This window comes from Rhinolophus sinicus, chromosome 7 (genome assembly GCF_057876585.1).
Source record: "Rhinolophus sinicus isolate RSI-liver-muscle chromosome 7, RSI-T2T, whole genome shotgun sequence".
Taxonomy (NCBI): domain Eukaryota; kingdom Metazoa; phylum Chordata; class Mammalia; order Chiroptera; family Rhinolophidae; genus Rhinolophus; species Rhinolophus sinicus.
Window position 1 is genome coordinate 6,188,343 of NC_142507.1, and position 19,757 is coordinate 6,208,099.

Consider the following 19,757-nt stretch of genomic DNA (forward strand, 5'->3'; position numbering starts at 1 on the left):
CGCCACCGTGCACACACTTGGAGCTCGCCCTCCAGCTGCATACTTGCACAGTGCTGGCCCGGCACCTGTCACTGGCCTCCACAGTGTGCACATGCCCAGGGATACTCTGTGCAGCCAAGCAAGAGCAAGCCCAAGAGTCCAGGCCCCAGCAGCCAGCTGTGGGCACCAGTCAGGCCCTATGTTCGGTCACTGGCCTGTAGCACCGCACCGCCAGCTGTGCCCCAGCAACACCACCAGCATGATGCCATCACAAGCCTCCGCAGCCATGTGCCTGCAGCAAGACCCAGCAGCCACAGTAGCACACGCCGACAGCCAGGGTCCCTGCAGGTACCAGTGTGCTCAGTCTGTCACTGTTCTTGCCGCTTGCAACAACTACATGTGTGTCTGCAACCTGTCCCTGCTGCTGCAGGGCCCTACAGCTGGCCCACTCAGCTAAGTGTGTGCACACCACTAGCTCTGGCCACCAGCATTGCCTGACCTGGTCTTTAGCCACATGACCTGGAGATGGTGAGAAGGACCCAACAGTGTTTGCAGTCTCTCTGGGCCCCCTGCAGTGCTAGCCAAGTTCCACACAGTTGTTGATGCTGTGACCCCCCTAGTGGATTGAGCCAAAGAGACATCATGCACCCCAGGACCCAGTGCCATCACACGCCCTTGCACTTGGCACAATGCACCACTAGACCCAGAGTCACAGCTTGTGCCAGCATGCCACCACCTGCAAGAGAATGTCTTCCCTTACTAAAGTCATTGAATAATGTCTGGAAGAGGTGACTGCTTTTTCAAATGTGCCGACACCGACACAAGGCTACAGGGATCATGAAAAATCGAGGAAACGTGGCACCACCGATAGAATATAGTAATCCTCCAGGAACTGCTCCCCCCACCCCACCCTCAGCCAAAAGAAGGAGCTGCAGGAACTACTCAACAAATAATGCAAAATAATTGTTCTAATTGTGCTCAGAGAGCTGCAAGAAAACACAGGTAAGCAATTTAATGATACCAGGAAAACACAGAACAAAATGAGAAGCTCAACGAAGAGCTAGAAAACGTTTTTTGAAAATTTGGAGCTGAGGAATCAATGACTAAACTGGAAAATTCAATAGAGGGCTTCAATATCAAACTTGGTCAAGCAGAAGAAAGAATAAGTGAGCATAAAGATAAATCGATTGAAATTATCCAGTCAGAGGTGCAAAAAGAAAGAAGACTGAAAATGAGTGAAGAAAGCCTACATGATCTATGCGATACCATCGAAAGAACCAATTTGTGAGTCATTGGAGCTCCAGGGGGAGGAGAGAGGGAGAAGGCAGGAAAAGCTTATTTACAGAATGACTGAGAATCATGTCCCAAATCTTGGGCGTGAGTTAATAAAGCTCATAGGTCAGAAAACCAAAACAATTTAAAGAGATCCTCTGCAAGACATATTATAATACAAGAGTCAAAAATCAACAACAAAAAGAGAATCTTAAAGGCAAGAAAAATAAAAGCTTCTAACTTACAAGGGAATTCCCATAAGTCTGTCAACAGCTTGTTCATCAGAAACCTCAGTGGCCGGGAGACAGTGAGTTTTATACTGGTACAGTGAGAGCAAAACAAATTTATGAATGCAATACTTGATTATTTTGCAACTAAACTACCAACCAACCCCCCCCACCCCGCCCAAATAACCCAATGCTATCTAAGATACTCAACGAGAGACCCAAAACAGAGTTTGGATTCTATTCTCAAAGGATTTCAGTGAAGAGTTCTCCTCTTAACTGAGAATAGAACTCCTGAGGCTTGAGGTAAAGAGCAAAATCATACAGGAAAACTGAGGTCTGATATATCAGGAAGATCAGTAACCTTGGATGTGTTAAAAGGATGCAGGAAATCGGGACATAACATCACGTGTGTGGTTCTAAATTGATTAAGATGTAGCACAAGAAGATTGACTCATATATTTGGGCCATGTCTTGCTGCGTAATTGATAATAACAACATCTTGCTCTTTTAAACCCACTCATCACAAACTTAATTGGTGTGTTTTTTTCTGGAAAATTTCTTGAGTGGGTCACTTTAAAAGTAAGCAACAACAAAAAATTAAAACGATGTAAAATAAATCTAAATAAATAACTTCCTATTGTAGCTGTAAGATGAAAAATTTAAAATAAATCCGAAAAAAATGTATTTTCTCTATGACTTTTAGGTAGGAGAACAAAGTAAACTTGGGTAATTACTATAGAACTGTGTTTAGAAACGCATACCTATTCAGATCTGGTCCCCACCACCACATTGCTGGTGGGAAACGATGCCACCAGCCCCATCGTCCTGAACCCACTCAGCAGTGTTCGAAATGTTTCCTGCAGTTTGTCAGAGTTCCACAGCTCGGATCTGATTGATTGGCATTTCCAACAATGCGATACAGGTGGCAATTGACAACTATAACTCACTGACTATTCACAGTGGTAAATGGCCTGTGCCACTTGGATTCTGATGAAATTAGCAAGAAAGCGTGCCACCAGGTTATTTTACAAGCAAAATTGAGAGGATGATTCCATTTCCAGACGACCACCACTACTAGAGTGGCATCCACCTTCGCCCACCACCCACTCACTGACTCACCCAGAACAACCTCCAGTCTTACCAGCTCCATTCATGCGAAGTGCCTTATACAGGTGCTCAAAATCTGAGTTGGCCTTCATTGGAAACACTAATAAAATAGTTTAGGAATTCCTTTTGAAAAACATTGAATGCTGGCCCAATACGTTTCTATAATAATTTATATATCAATATAGCTTATTGAAATAGAACTTAGAATTGGAGACTTCAGTTTGTGTGGATTGCTTTCAGATCAGCAGAGAATGAACAGACATACTTTTTAACTGGGCAAAAATCTTCTTTCAAATCTGGACATATGATTCAACACTCAAAATAGTAAATTACGTATTGATTCTGTAACTGCTATTTTAATATTTGGGTAAATGTAAATCTAAAAGAAAATAAATTTGCATTCGCTTGTTTATATATTCACACATACAGATATATGTGTGTATATATATTTCCGTATACATATATTTTTTCACACATTTATTCCATTGACCTACAATTGAGACGTATTAATAATCTGAATTTCTAGAACTAATCTAATTCATAACTGTAGTCGATCTTACAATTAATAGTATGAACTGGAGTGATCCATTTTCTTTCATTTTAAATTTACGTGTGCTATTGTGGAAAATTATTCAGAAACTCCCACTTCCAGCATGTTTGATCGTTGATATGATTTATTAACTTGTATTTTTTAATATTAAAATACTGGTTACATATTTGATAGAAAGGGTGTGCTATAATAGTGAAGTATATTACGAGTCTGATAATATCTCTCACATATGCATATGTTTATATGATAGAACCACCACGTAAACTACCACAGAAACGAGTGGGATATGAGATGTATTTTGAAATTGCAGTTTGAGGCCACATTCATGGCTACTGATTTTGTTTTAACCGCTTCTGACTTTAAAATGACAAAACATTTGTAGGTATTCCCCAGGGTGGCTAGAAAAAAGAAAGCAAATCCTCATTTAAAATACGATTTGTATTAACATAGTTTAGTATTGTTTTGTTTTCCATTAGATCAAAGTGAATACCTGCAAGGACATATACTGTATTTGAAACAAATTTCTTGAAGAAACTATGTTAGAAGACATTTTATTTATTGAATTTTTAAATAGCATTAGAAAATAAAACTGTAATCAAACAAAAAATAGTAGAAGACATTGTCCTCAGTGTACTTCACCAAATGCTGATATGATGAAAAGAAGACCTGTAAGAGGCTCAGAAAGAAACGTCAATTGCAAAACCACATCCAGACTAGGTACAAACGAGTGGATTGCAACAGTGAACTCTAGTAGCTAAAAAGACATTACACATCCAATGCCCAGGAGATAGAATTCTGCAACTTCTTTAGTTGATAATATTGCTTTTATGATACCACGGTACCCACTTGTATTGAATCCATATATATAGCATTCTGAAATCTATCAATCAAATTTAAAAGTCTGGCCAAAACTCCCACAGGCTCAATGTTAAATTTCCCCACATTTGTCAAACCAGTTTATATTGAATTTCCACTTACATCAACCTACTGGTTTCCTGAGCAATACTGTGTTTTCATGGGGCTTTATGCCACTTCCTGATGCCAGGAGGCCAAACAGGAGTAGGTACTTCCAATGTGCTTTCCTACAACTATTGAATTACTTAATTTTATCGAAATTCTTTTTCTGATCTCTGGAAATTAGATCTATAGTAAGCTCGTTTCACTTTCTATAAAGATAGAGCAAAGTTGACACAAATTGTGAAGATACTAAAGCTTAATGAAATATTTAACTACTTCTATCGGTCTCATCCTAGTTTCAGAGATTGTTATTAAAAAAAAAAATCCTTCCAATGTTTCAGGATAATTTCTGTATTTTAGAAAAATGTCAAATTTGTTTTCCTTTTAGATTGTAAAATGTGGTTGGTTGTTAATATATGGGACGTAAATTGCAGTCTGCCTTGGGTTTATGATTGGCACTTAAGTGGTTATAAAGACAAGACCTTGTAAAAGTGTGACTATTGACATCATAATATTTTGTTGTCCAGTCAGTCTAGGCTTGTCACACAAATTGAGTCTTATTGCACCGAAAGAAGAAAAATCCTGGCTGTGGTTGCATGTTGCCTGATTGGAATGAAAACGTTTTGTTAAAAGTTCCTAAGTGGTATCATGTAACTTTCCTACTTAAGAGGAACATTTGCAATGGGATAGGGTTTACTGGATATCATTGAAAGTTTTCTTTCACATCCATAAGAGTGGCATTGAAAATCTGTTCTAAAGATAAATTGTATTGAAGAATAATGCATCATATAAAGAATCATCTATTTCTTTTAAGTCAATAAGTGAAGGGATGTACAATCAGGTTGATTTTGAACACAGTTATATTCCAAATGGCGTCTGAGGAAAGATGAATAAAACAATTAAGGGCAAATAAAGCTCCTCTTTTTAGCCAACATTTTGCAAACTGCTTTTTATAAGGTATTAGTCAGTGTTCTTTAGAAATAAGTTTACATACTAAAATGGAAATTTTTGATGTGCAGTGGAAAAACAAAAGTTTCAGAAATATTCTATAATTATTGAAACTAATGGTTACAGCGAACATAGTTCATTATTAATGTATTGTAGACGTTGAAGGTGTAGACATCAAGAGATCACTTAACATGTCTCCCTTAAACCTTATCAATTGAGATTGGTCTGAGAGAGGGTTAGCTAGAGTTATAAAAAAATATCAAAGGATAGTTATAGATCATTGGATGTATCGAAATCGTCAAGAAACAGACAATTCAGAACTTCCTGGTTTGAATTCTGCCTCCACCTCTTGGGCAAGATTCTTAATTCACCTAAATTTTTTTAATTTGAACAATGAGAGCAAAAATATGTATTATATTATTGTACAGAGGAAAAGGGACCTATATAAATGATGAAGAAAACTGCTTGGAAATTAGTAAGAAATCAATAAACACATACATGTGAATATATATTCTCACTTATACTGCATGTATTTTATTCCATAGATTGCGCATCTGACTATTTATTATATGCGTATATGTTACCTGTATTATTATTATCCACAGTTCTGAGGTTATGAAGGGAAGCAAATATCATTATAAAAGAATGTTTACTAACATAACTCTTATAAGACTGATCATTCAAAATTTGCTGTCTATTTAAAACTTTAGGAATACACCACCAACTCTTTGTAAAGATGAACTGTAAATCTTGAACAAGTTGTAGGATTTCTTACAGTTAATGAAATGATGTTGGATAAAATGTTCAAATTATAGTTGATATCATTTGCAAATGAAGATCTTATTTATACCAGTTAATATATATGGAGAATATCGGACAAATATGATGGCAATAGATGGCTATTAAAGGATCAAGAAATAATATTGATAAAATTAATTAAACCCTTTAATATTCTTCAAATGACTATTTTTTTAAAAATTAGTGTTTATTGGGGTGACAATGGTTAGTAACATACATAGGTTTCAGGTGTACCATTCTGCATTACATCGTCTGTATATCACATTGTGTGCTCACCACGCAGAGTCAGTTCTCCTTCCATCACCATATATTTGATCCCTTTCACCCTCTCTTATTTGTAATTATGCTCAAATTGTGCTCAAATCAAAGACAAAGTGAACGATGTCATATAGCACTTAGGATGATTTAGTTGAAATATACTATGTATATGTCCTCAAATCAATATTTTTATTTCTTCTTTATTCTGACTTAGCACTGAAAATTGGATTTTTCAAAATACAAAGTTAAACTTATTTTTATAATTCTTATATTGTTTTTGAGATAGGTTCTCAGAAATACCTTTTGTTTTTCATTATTTATTAGGAAACATTTGGTACCCACGAGTGACTTTTCAAATTTTCTGATACAAATTATACTCTGGTAGGAAAGACCTTCAAAATTTTTGAACTCAGCTTAGAAAATGTTAACAAGTAGTATGGCCAATCTCATGAATGGAAAACTATGGCAGCATTTTGCATTCACTGTTTAAATGGCTGCGTCTAAATTCATTGATTCATAATCATATAACAAACATTTATGAAGTGCCAACTGCCGTGTATAATGGAACTAAGTGCAGTAATGGGGAAATAAGAATAAATAAAGTACAGTGCTGCACTGGTGGCATTTTATAGCATGCAGGGGAGATTGACGTATAAATTATACTTTGATTCAAGCTATCAGAAGAAATGCACAAATTACCATGTGAGCAATAAAGGAGGATGACTTTTTTATGATCCAAGAAACAATGTTCTCTTATATAATTCAAAGAGCCTACCCCTGCCCCATGGTTAACTCCATACACAATGTATGCCATTAATTTATTTATTCAACAAACACTTCGGGCATCTTTTTACATGCAGGGAACATGCACATGGAAACTGATTACAATATAGTATAAGAAGTTCACGAATATAGGCAACTAATTAACTCTGCCTGAGGCAGGGGAAAGAGGACTCAGAGAGGAGGCAGAGGTGACTATTCCATGGTATCTGGAAGAAGAAGTAGTTTTCCATACGAGAGGTACAGGGCTGGAGAACAGACAGGGTATCCTGAGCCAATAGGTAGTGAGTGACATGCGCAAAGAAAGGGTGTGGAAGCTCAAGTGTTTAGGAAAGTTTTATCATACCTAAAAAAAAAAAAAAAAAAAAAAATGACTTTCAAGAAAGTTACCTAAGCAAAATCTGTACCTTCCTGTCCCTGCCCAACTTAGACATCCCAAATTAAAGATGAGCTAGAGATTTGTTATATACACAGTGATCTGTTTATTCTGAAGTACACATTTTAAAAAAATAGCACAAAATGAACGATATTATTTTTTATTTTGTAATTGAGGTATAACTTACATAAAACTAAGATTAAGTGTTCGGCTCCATGATTTTTTTTTGATGTGTATATACCCACTCATGTAACCACCGACCCCATCATGTACACAAATTTTCAGCACGCCCCTTCCTTATCCTCCCTCTCCCATTCACTGCCCACTTACCCAGTGTAATCATTAGTCTGAGTTCTATCATCTCAAATTACTTTTGGCTTTTTATGAAGTTCATTTAAATAAAATCATATGGCATCTATTCAGTAGTGTCTGGCTTCTTTCAATCAAAATATATTTGGTAAGTCATCTTTGTTGTGGCATAGATCAGTATTATCCGTATTTTTTTTTCTTTTTCATTTAATTTGTGCTATATTCCATTTGGTGAATATACCACAATCTGTTTATCTTATTTCACATTGATGCACATTTAGGTTATTTCCACTTTGGTGCTATTAGGAATAAGGCTGCTGTGAATATCTTTATAGAGGACGTTAGCATACATTTCTGTTGGGCGTATACCCAGAAATGAAATCCTGGACCATGTTTAGCTCAAGTGGTATTTAAATGTCGTGATTTTGTAAATTAAAATTTTGTTATAGAAAAATAATGCTGATGGTAACTATTCATTTGCTAGTGCTGCCGTAACAAAATATCAAACGAGGGTGGCCTAGAGAACAGAAATTTGTTTTCTCATCGTTCTGAAGGCTGGAAGTTCAAGATCAGGGTGTAAGCCAGTTCAGTTTCTTCTGAGGCTTCTCCCATTAGCTTGCATCAGCCTGCCTTCTCTCTGACATGTGGTCTTTTCTCTGTGCCTGGTGACTCTGTGTCCTAATCTCCTTTTATTATAAGGACACCAGTCAGATTGAATTAGGGTCCATCCTAATGGTCTCACTGTAACTTAATTACCTCTTTAAAGGCTCTATTTACAAATGAAGTAACATTTTGATGTGGTTGGGGTTAAGGCTTCCACCTATAATTTTTTTTTGGTTGGGGGGGTGGGGGGAAGGGACACAATTCAGCCCCTAAATGTAGCTTAGTCAGATTCTCTGAGTGCAAAGTAGTTGTTTTTCTTTTAATTTCTAAAAATCATTTGACTCCGAAAAGAATAATTCCATGAACATTAATCCATAAAACTAAATAGATATGATAATTCTGTAAATACTTTCAGAGAATAACTTAAGCGCAGTGAGTAATTGGCGAAGTGTTGACCTAACTCCCTATGTACCAATAAGAGAATTTCCTCAGATATATTTATCTATAAAGAACTATTTTCAATTATAAAGAACTTTTAGTTGGCATCAAATGATTATATATATTCTGCCAAAGGAAAGCATAGGCATTGTTTTATTTTCTACAAAATAGAGTTAAGAAAAATAATGTTTTCTAATTTAAAGAGAAAAATGGAAAGGTTAAGTAAATGAACCTTATACATGGTGTACATACCTTATTTCATCTTAATTTTCTCAATACTCAGTAATATAAGTATTATTATCTTAATTTTACACAGGTGACAACTGAGGACCAGATTGGCCAAGTAGCCAAAGGTCGGGTGGTGACATCTTTGACGGTAAGTCAAGGAATCTTTTCATATTATCTAAGTTTTAATTCAAGTGTATATTTCCGTAACATAATGCCTCCCGTCCATACCCAGTAGACCATATACTTACCATTCATTTATTTCCACTATTTATCCAAGCAAAACATATGTATTTACTTCCTTGTGCCGGAGCGTGTACTGTGTTGTGACAATATAAGCATGAGTAAGATAGAAAAGGTTCCTGTCTTTATAGAGCTTATAGTCTAGCATGGAGTTCCACAATTTTAGAGAGCCCATATAGTCAATAATTCTGTGTTGCAACCAAATAACTGTATTATCTTCTTATAATTGAATTTAAATTACATTCTGGCCCCTAATTAATTAGTGGAAGCATTTTCTCTGAGTATTTGTCCAAATTTTTGAGAATGCTTGGTGTGCCAGCCCAGACATAATGGTCACCATCACCTGTATGGTGGCTGTGGTGGCGATGGTAGAGATATTTTATGGTGTATTCATGCCTTCCATTTGCTGAAACATCCTCAGTAGTTTCCCCTCAGCCCCATTCTTTGTGTATTTCTGCTTTATAGTCATGAGCTGCTTAACAACAGGGATGTGGTCTGAGAAACAGGTCGTTACGTGATTTCGTCGTCATCATGCGATCACAGAGTGCGCTTACACATACCTGGATGGGACAGCCTGTACACACCTAGGCTGTGTGGTACAGGCTTTTGCTCTGTGGGGGAGGGAAATAATTTTCCCTGTACCGTTCTGGGTTCTTGGCTGAGACAATCTTGTAATAAAAGACAGGTTATTAGGAGAAAACCAAACAAAAGTTTAATAACATGTATACCACCTGGATACCTGGGAGATGGGAGAGAACAGGAAAACTGAGTAACTCTCCAAAATGGCCGAAGCCACCACCTTAAACACTGTCTTCACCTGTAGACAAAAGAAGATATGGGGGGAGTCAGTTATGGGGGTGACAGGAAAAGCACAGTAAATAAGGGTAAGTTTGTTGTGCAGATTTGTCTTTTCCCCTTACATTGATAAGAGTTTCTAGAGATAAGGACATCCCTTTCTTCTTGGTACAGAGGGAGACACCCTTAAAAATGGACAAATGTAAATGTCTTTTACAAAGGGTAACTTCTAATTGGTTCTCAGAGATTCTCCCACATCTTCTGTTTCTTACAATTAACCTGCTTAAAATAATCCTTATGCCAAAGAGACATATGTTGGGGTGACAAATTCTGTTCCCCTACAGCTCCTATGCAGCATGTTACTGTATCGCATACTCTAGGCAATTGTAACACAATGGTAAGGATTTGTATAATGTGTTGAGCTAAATCTCATGGTTGCCAAGATCTTAGTAGGTGATAGGAATTTTTCAGCTCCGTTATCATCTTACGGGACCATCATCACCATATACACAGTCCATTGTTGACCATAATATAATGCAAGATGGTACTTTCTCCCACGTATTTCAGTGGTGATATCTCTTTAAGGAACATCTATTCTGCAGGGAAGTATAAGAAACCTATCTGCAGAATTCTGGGGCTGCAGTCATTTCAGGATCAAATGCCTAAAAACAGTATTAAGACTTTTGTTTGTTTGTTTCCCTGCTGCTTCAGTCTGATATGAGGGAAAGTACTTTAGGGCTTGGCCAATGTCTTGATTTTACCAAGAGACCTAGAAAGTTTCCTGAGCCCCTAAATTTCCAAAGCTCTTAAATTTCCCCAACATTCATGCTGTTCCGATTGCCTACGCACCCTTCGCCCTGGGACCCAACGAGGTCTGAGCTGTCTTGTTACCTCTCCACTTCCTAGTCTCACTGTTTCCTGTCTGGAAGAACTTTCTATAGTCAGGCGCACTTGGGTGGGGTGTGATGATGCTTGAGTTAACTCATTATATAATTCCTAAGTGGAACACTCTCTTCGTTAATATATTAAAATACCGTCCCCATAGTAAAACTCATCATGACACTTGAAGAAGTATTCATTGTAGACCGAAGCTGACCTGGGTGGGAAGCTTCAGGGAGAGTGCAGGGAGATTCATGGGAATTGAATTTAGAACATAGATCTAAAGGGTACATAGGAATCAACTGGGTAGAAGGGTTGCATGTATACAAGATTGTCCTAAGGTAGGAAGGAGGCTAGGCTGGTGACTTTGGAAGGCCAAAGTGTGACTGGAGGCAAAAAAAAAAAAAAAATGTGGGGCAGCATTGTTAGAGATGAAGCCACAGAGGAAGGCAATGGCAATATCACGCAGGACCCTAGCGGGTGTGTTACGGATATTCGGGCTTCGCCCTGAAAGTAATTGAAAATGGTTACTGGTGTTAATTAGGAAAGGGACCTAAGCAGATGTGATTTTCTAAATGATCCTTAAATCAGAATGAGTTCAAGGAGATCCGAGGCAGACGCTGCAAGCCAGAGGCCATTTGTAGAACTAGTTGCTTTCCAACAACAACCAACACACGACCAGTGGCGCTGTGGTTAGCTGAGATCTGAGTGCATTCCAGGGACCACACACTAGGTCTCTTCATAGATTATCCCACTGGCTCTTCACAGGGCCACCAGCCTCATTGTCAACGGGAGGACAATGAAAGAGAGATTCTAGAATTCAGACCCAATCCGCAGCCAGAGTTCACATCCTCAGCAAGTGCACTCTTTTGTTTTCGGTACAAGAAAACCCCTAAAACTTACCTTTACTTTCTCATACCCTGTAATCAAGAGAAGATATGTGTAAGATGGCTGTGAAGAATTAAAAATAGAAGCTATGAAAAACATAATTTGTCTTCATGTAACTATAAAAACATCTAGAATGTAAACCTAGTTAGACCTAATAGAAGATTAACTTGACCTTGGCAAGCTTAACATTTTGCTATTTTATCTATACTTTTATACCTGTATTAGTATGATCTATCATTGTAATAGAGAATGTCTGCTAATAGCTAATATTTCATTTCAGTTTGAGGATTTTGCTTATTTATGTATTAATTCCATTAATTTATTTTGAGAATCCTACTATATACAATATTAAAAAACAATCATATTCCCCATGTTATATTGAAGATATACTTTTCACACAATCCCTGTATCACTCTACTTATAATTTCCAATCTCATTTAGTGCAGGTTAAAGGTGTAGCTTCCTTCCAAGATAAAATAAATAGAATACCACAGGAAATCTAACATTTTGTGAGTAAAATGATTCTTCATCATAAATGCCTTGTATTGTAAAATATTTAGAAGTACCAGAATACACCATTTTACCATTTTTAACTACAATCCATAAACACAGGATGTGGGATCTCAGAGGTGTTCTTGTTTAATATCAACAATTGAAAAGTGAACCACAACATCTGCTGTTTGTGAATTTTCTCCCCAGGATGTCTATTTCAGTTTTCAAACCAGGTTGTGTAGGGATTGGAATTTTCCTTTTAAGATGTAGCCTGTTTCCTCCCTTTTCATTTTGGACTGGGTGATGCTATGAATTTATATTTAACTATGAGAAAGTACTGGAAAGAAAAATTTAAAAATACATGGAGAGAAGTTAATAATAGAGTTTTGTAAAACCCTTTACTAAAAGCCAAGTATTTTACAATTGATTTAATAGTTCTAGTAGCAATCCAACTGTCTAGCATAGTAACTCAATTTCTGGAATTGTTCTTAATTCAATTTTCACACACACGCACACACAAACACACACCATCAGAGCTTGTCTATAAAAAAGATGTAAAAATATGCACATGGAGAAAACATACGCTAACACACACTATTAATAAATGAAAACATTGTGTCATAGTTGTATGAGGTCATTTTATATTTTTGGTACAAATGATATAATACTCCATGTTCTCTCCAGTCTTATGCCCCAGAAGCAATAATTATAATCTCATTTGAGGCCAATCATACTTTTACATTTTAGTAAATATAATGATCACAACCTATATCTTTAATATGTATAATATTTATGATTTTTAGCTGACATAAATGATTTCAAAACTGTATAAAATGTTCTGTACTTTGCTTACTCCTCTCAATTTTATGTCTGAGATCAAAGTTGATATGCATAGTTTTGGTTTCTTCGTTTTGACTGCTATATAATATTCCATTGTTTGGTTATGCTAACGTGTATTCTCCCATTTCTCTTCTGATGGATGTTCATTTGCCATGTTTCAGTGAAAATACTTGTGTATGTCTTTTTGAGGCTATCTAATCATTATTCTTTATAACATTTTCTTATGATATACCCATAAGTGTGAATTTTAAGTCATACGGCATACACATTTTCAAAAACAATACATAATAATAAATTGTTCAGAGTCGTTATGTTCGTCCTGTAAATTCCCCTTTTCGTTATTTGTCAGTATCTTACTATTTTTTCTTGAAAATGCATTGTCCAGTGTGTCTATTTAGCTTTCTTTATATATATGAATCTGAAAAATATAAAAATAAGAAATTGATAGAGAATATATTTAGCTTTGTAATAAGAACTTACTGCATTCACTTGAGTGTACTCACCCAGTGTAATTTTTAATACAACCAATATGCTAATGAGTCCCACATCCAGATTTCAACTCTAGGTCTCCCCATTCATTTCAGACTTAAATAAACAGTTGACTACCGGACTGTTCAACTTGAGAGGCTGATAGCCATCCCGAACTTAACTTGTTCAAGTCAGAGTTCAGACTTCGTGTCCCCAAGCCTACTCCTTGAACAGTTTTCTCCATGACAGTCAGTGAGAACCCCCACCTTCCAACCTTATCTCCTGCCATGATTGACTCTGGTTTTTCTCTAACGTTCTGCATAAAATCAGTCACCCAGCCTTCTTGGCTCTACTTTCAAAATACCACAGATTTAATATTCCACCACTTTTTTAATATCTCCACCATCACCACGGTCACAATCCACGGTTGAAAAAACCATCACCTCTTCCCTGATTGTCACAGTGGCTTCCTAAGTTGCCTTGCTGCCTCCGTCCTCGCCCACTTATCAGTCTAGTCTCAAAATAGTGGTGATCTGCTTAAACATAACCCACATCGTGTCATTCATCGCTCAAAGCCCTCCTACTCACTCTAATTAAAGCCGAAAACTAGGCAGGGTGCTCAAGGTCGCCTCTGAATTTGGCTCTGTTACTTCTCAGGCCCCTGCTGCTAGAACTTCCCACCTTCATTCATGCAGTTACAGCCACCATTCCCTCTTCACTGTTTGAAGAACACAGCATCATTCTCATGGGGTACCAAGAGGCCGGGACACTCTCCCTCAGCTTTCTGCAGTATCCACTCCCATGTGCCACTTCGGTCTTTCCTCAAAGCCACATCAGAGATGCTTTGGAGCCTCTGTATCTGACATTTCAACAACCTTCCCACACAACACACCAACACATATATTCTTCTTCCCCGAGTTACCTTTTTCTCTTTAACACTTATCAACAGATAATATGTGTTACACTTCAACCCCCCCTCCCCCCCCGCCTCAGTCCACAACAGGCACAGTCAGTAAATATTTCTTGATTTCAGGAAACATGTATTCTAGTGACTGTTACAGGTTTACCATAAGCTATAAGCCATGTAACATATACATTTATAATATATGAATTAAAAAGAATGTACCTGTTGATACAGATTAACTTTCTTTGGAAATGAGTTTCTGAAGTAATGTCTTTATATTAGGTTGGTGCAAAAGTAATTGCAGTTTAAAAGGTTAAAAACAGTTGCAAAAACTGCAGTTACTTTTGCACCAACCTAATAGTATCTCTGAAGCATGATTTTTAACCCAATTGCCATTGACTTAAGTAAGCATCAGATTTTTGTCACTTTTTTCTCATTTTACATTGTTGCTAAAAGATGATACAGCATCTTCCTGTTTGAATATAGTGAAATGCTTTGCATACAAAAGTAAATATTTAACTATATAACCATTTGTATCTTTTCAAAATGCTATTAGACACTATCCAACTATATCAAGTGATTGTTTGATATATTAGGCAACGGATATTGTTCTCATGTAAATAAGACATGTTACTACAGTTCCTTTGCTTTCTGTAAAAAAGAATGTTTATTCAAATACCTTTTTCTTTACGTGTACATGATGCAAATTTGACAACACAGCCATTTTTCCTTAGATAAAAATATTCACAATGAAATGCATATATTCTCAAGCCCTTAAATGCATCCAGAAAATTCAGAACACATTACCGAGCAATGGATGCAAGTTGAATTTATTTGAAAATGAAATCACTTAAAATACCTGCTCTGAAACCATCATTAGAGCATAGTAAGCTGTGGTCTTAGGCTCACTTTTGCTCACAGTACGTAACTCATTATAAATTTACCCATATTTTCTTTAATTTAATAGCATTTACTCTTCCCCATCATCTCCTGCCTTTAAAATAAGTGAACCAAAAACTTTTGATTATGATCTTGCAGCCATAGAACACTTGGAAAATATAATCACAATTTAAAATTAACTCTTTGTCTTTAGGTTGAAAAAAAAATGCTTTGAATTGCATATCTCCTCTTAACCACAGGTGATATTTCATAAGTTTAAAGTACAGTTTCAAAAAAAGGGTACTTTCAAATAATTTTCCATGCCTTCATTCAGCAGGTAACCCAAACCTTCCTAATCCCCAAATGCTGCACTTCAAAGTTATGCTCAGGAAAAAAATATTGAAAAGAACAGCCTCTCTTTCCAGTTGATTTAAAACATCACTAGCTTATTTTCAGTACACATATGGAGTTACTTTTAAAAAGAAATCTTGGAATATTGCCAGGCTACATACAGGAAAGTCTTTTCTCCAGAGAGAGCTAAAATTCATTATCTGAGCTTTGGGACGCCCATGTTCCTTCAAAATTTGGACATATCTTTGTTCCTCCATGATTAGTGATAGGAGTTTGACTTAAAATAAGGGACTACTCAATGTGTAACTAGAGTCTGGAGACACCAAACGATTGTGTTATTTTGAATCAAAACTGATTAATAACCATACACCTACGTGAAATATTCAATGATAGTTTTACAATAAATTACAGAGTATTATTTAAAAACAAATTATTTACAAAAATATAACATTCATTATGTGTTTATCAGTAATATAGATGAAAGTTAAATTTTGGAGCCTTTATCTTCTTTCTCTCCTCATTAAATGGTTGGCTTTTCTTATTTAAATCCCTCTGAATTTTTCTTTGTAGGAGAATAGGGCAATACAATTCTTCCATTATTGTTGGTGAGCATTTCATGATAATAAGTGTTGCAAACAACTAGATCTAATTTTGATGGATAAAATAAACCTATCAAAGTGGGCAACAGTGTTACAAATTAAGAGTAAAAAAACAATGAAATCAACATATTAATCAGTAATAATCTGTAACATTCTATTGTAAAATGTCACAAAGGACAAATTATTTTCGGGCTTGCTTATATATGTTTCCAGTGCATGTAACACATTTTAGTCCCCCCACCCCTTTTTTATTATTATTTTTTGAAATGGTAAAATCAGAATCCTCATAATTGATGAGCAGGAGCCTATCAATACAAAATAATTAATATATATTTTTTATATATATATATATATATATATATATATATATATATATATATGACAAATTAAGCAGACCCAGAACATGGTCTCTCTAAGGTACACAATACTAACATGTGCAGTGCATCCATGAAACAAAAAGATGTGAAGAAGAACATGATTTTTAAAATATCAATTTTATACATAGAAAGCGCAACTAACTGTATTTTGTTGTATGCTGAATAAAGAAGCAAAGGGACTAGCTTATTCCCATTTTTAACGACTCAGGAAAGAAATCTGAACAATTTCAGAAACTGCTTACATGAAGGAAGAGGAAGGTTTGGCAGTTCGGAAGGGCATTTCCTATGACACGTGAACATTATGTATTCTAGAGGTTTTTCACCACTTTGATTTTGTCCACAAGGCGGCCGGGACACTTCCTGTAGCTGCATAATTTGATAAGATCAGGTGTTATGAAATTAATGACGAATTATTTCAAACAGAACCAAAGTGCAAGCTCTCTGTAAAAGCGTAACGGTAGAGCCGGGCAGGATTGCTTCTGTAAAACGAATTAGAACCCATGAGCTGGAAGGCATCAGTGCTAAGTCCAGCATGTTTCAGTTCTGCAGCGATTGGACAAATGAGCCTGAGTCACTTGAGCGTCACAAATCCTAGGCCATAGTTTTATTTCCCGCCTTACCTTTTGTGCTGCTTCCAAGCACGCAGCTCCCGTGGATTCCAAAGGCAGCAGATGAGCGATACAGGGGAGAAAGGAGGGCTCTACCCCAGCGACTCGTGATCCCTCTACGGTCGCTGGCTTTGAAGGAATATGGAGACCTTGGCGTCTCTGCAGAAGGCAACCAGCTACTCATTTACATCCTCGTCCCAGGAGGCAGCACAAGCATTTGTCCAGTTTTCCATAGCAAGTGATTCCCCACGTCCAGGCAATCACACAATCACAGCAGTCTTCCTCACTTATCCTCTGAGGACTCATAAAACCTAAAGTAAACATAACTGTCCAAAGAATTATTTTCAGCTATGTTAACATTTCAAGAGGAAACAAATGGAATTTTAGATTTGAATAATTTTATAAAATTAAATATAATGTTTTATAACTTTTAAACATTAATTTAAATATATATATATATATGTGTATATATATATATATATATATATATATATATATATATATATATAATATGGGTCTAGGGTAAAGCTATATGGTATATTATGAAAACGTGTGTTTCTGATTCTAAAACTGTTAAAGCATTCTAAGTAATATTTCTTTCATGTTCCTTATACATAAATACCCTTTTTTCCTTTGAAGATATTCTTCATTTCCATTTAAATAGAATACACACACACACACACACACACACATTTAAAATCATCTAATTATAATGTTATAGTAATGTGTTTTGGTGTCCAGAATATTTTTAACCTACATAGTTTGGCCAAGATTGGTCAAAATGAATAAATACTTATAGTTTATAAACTATATTAATTAAAATATCACTTTCTTCAAAAGCAGTGGCAAAAAGCTATTGAAAGGAGTACATTAGGTGAGGAAACTTTAGATATATGTACTATATCTAGCTAATATTTATTGAAAACTTACAAAGTTTCAGTCACTATATTATTATTATATGCATAACTTCATTTAATCATTGCAACAGCCCTGCGTTAAGCATCATTTTGCAGATATGGGAACAGAATTACAGAGGGTAAGTAAATTACTCAAGACTACAGAAAGGGCAAAGTTGAAACTTGGACCCAGACCATTGAGAATTCTGTTTTCGACTATGTTTTCTCACTTTTCTGTTCTGGTGACATGTTCTGGACTGGAAAAATTCTGAGGTATGATTTCAAGGTAGAAAGGGTGTGTTTTAGGATTGTAGTTGTTCAGTACAAGCGTCCTTAATTGAATTTATAATATATGTCTTATTCTGAAACTTCAGTCTCTTATGTGTGTCAGCCGTGTACTTGGTGCAGAGGTGCCTAATGTGTGATCGTGGTCCTAACACAGCGAATATTCAAAAGCAGAGGTCGGCACACTTTTTCTGCAAAGGGCCAGATGGTAAAAATTTAAACTTTGGGGATCATACAGTCTCTCACGATGAATTGACTCTGTCATTTTTCGCATGAAATTTGCCACAGATAATCTGTAAATGAATGAGCGTGGCTCCAATAAATCTTTATTAAGGACTTGGAAATTTGAATTTCATATCATTTTCAGGTGTCAATAAATCTTATTCTTGTTGTCATATTTTTTTCAACAATTTAAAAATGTAAACATCCATCTCAGCTCCCAGCCGTACTGAAACAGACATTGGGCTAGATTTGCCCGGTGAACCCAGGCTGACCAGTGGCTCTTGCTGTTCTGTAGATATGGACGCCACTGGCCCCATGTGGCTGTTGAGCACTGAAATTTAGCTAGTCTAGATTGAGATGTGCTGAAAGTGTAAAATACACACCAGATTTTAGAGACTAAGTATAAACAATTTTAAGTGTCTCGTTTGTAATTTTTAAAGAATACGCATTTGATATGAGTTAAATATGTTATTCAAATTAGGTTCGTCTGTTTTTGTTTTTGTTCTCCCACCCCCACTTCTCTTAAGTCCTAGAAAATTTAAAATCACACATGTGTATCACATTATATTTCTATATGTTTCCAAAATGCTGCTTTAGAGGTAATAATATTTGGAGGTAAACAGATACCTACTACCTATTTGTAACCATTTAATGATTTATTAGATATTGAAGTAGAATAAAGGAGTCATTAGAGAAAAAACTTTGAAAACTGGATCAAGTTTCAAAAGTAGAATGAATATTTTCCAGACCAAAAAGAAATGAAGGCATTTGAGACACAGATATGTGTGTTACTAGTGTATGTCTGGGGAATTAAAAGTTGTCCATTATTGTGAGAAAATAAAATGTAATAAGAAAAATGGCAAAAGTTGGTGATCTACCAGTTCAAGGTCAAGATCAAGAAGGGTTCTGTTTGCCATATCTGAGGATCTTTAATTTTCTCTGACACATGAAGTCACTGACAAGTGTCAGGGTGGATGGGCTTTGTAAAACCATCAGGAAACGTAATAGATTAGATCGTTTGAGGGCAGGAGTACTCAGAGGTACGTCTCATGTTTCTAGCTTGTGTCATTGGTGAACTATAATGTCACTTGATGACAAATAAATATAGCACTAGAAAATCATGTTTTCTGTGGTGTGTTTGTAGGTTTATTTACTTAGTTATTTGGTGAAGGGTGGGGTATGGGTGAGCTGAGACAGTGGGGGA

The 19,757-nt window shown here is 36.2% G+C and overlaps 1 protein-coding gene and 1 long non-coding RNA gene across 10 annotated transcripts in view; one reads left to right on the forward strand and one right to left on the reverse strand.

Moving 5' to 3' along the window:
* Window positions 1-8,978, forward strand: part of LOC148757627 (uncharacterized) — a 329,614-nt gene extending 320,636 nt beyond the window's left edge. Inside the window, exon 5 of the long non-coding RNA XR_016021683.1 lies at window positions 8,919-8,978. This is a non-coding gene — a long non-coding RNA (uncharacterized LOC148757627). The remainder of the gene's footprint in view (window positions 1-8,918) is intronic.
* LOC141568604 (uncharacterized) overlaps window positions 3,555-19,757 on the reverse strand; it is a 60,185-nt gene continuing 43,982 nt past the window's right edge. For 3 of the 9 annotated variants that reach the window (XM_088799359.1, XM_088799360.1, XM_088799358.1), the window contains 4 exons: window positions 17,163-17,476; window positions 11,648-11,664; window positions 9,802-9,887; window positions 3,555-7,222 (listed from right to left, as the gene is read on the reverse strand). In XM_088799359.1, coding sequence (XP_088655485.1) covers window positions 7,195-7,222; window positions 9,802-9,887; window positions 11,648-11,664; window positions 17,163-17,334 — 303 coding nt within the window. In that variant the 5' untranslated portion in view covers window positions 17,335-17,476 and the 3' untranslated portion in view covers window positions 3,555-7,194. Of the gene's footprint in view, window positions 17,477-19,757 lie in introns of all 9 variants that reach the window. The other 6 variants (XM_088799361.1, XR_016021681.1, XR_016021682.1 and 3 more) reach the window with 6 other exon arrangements.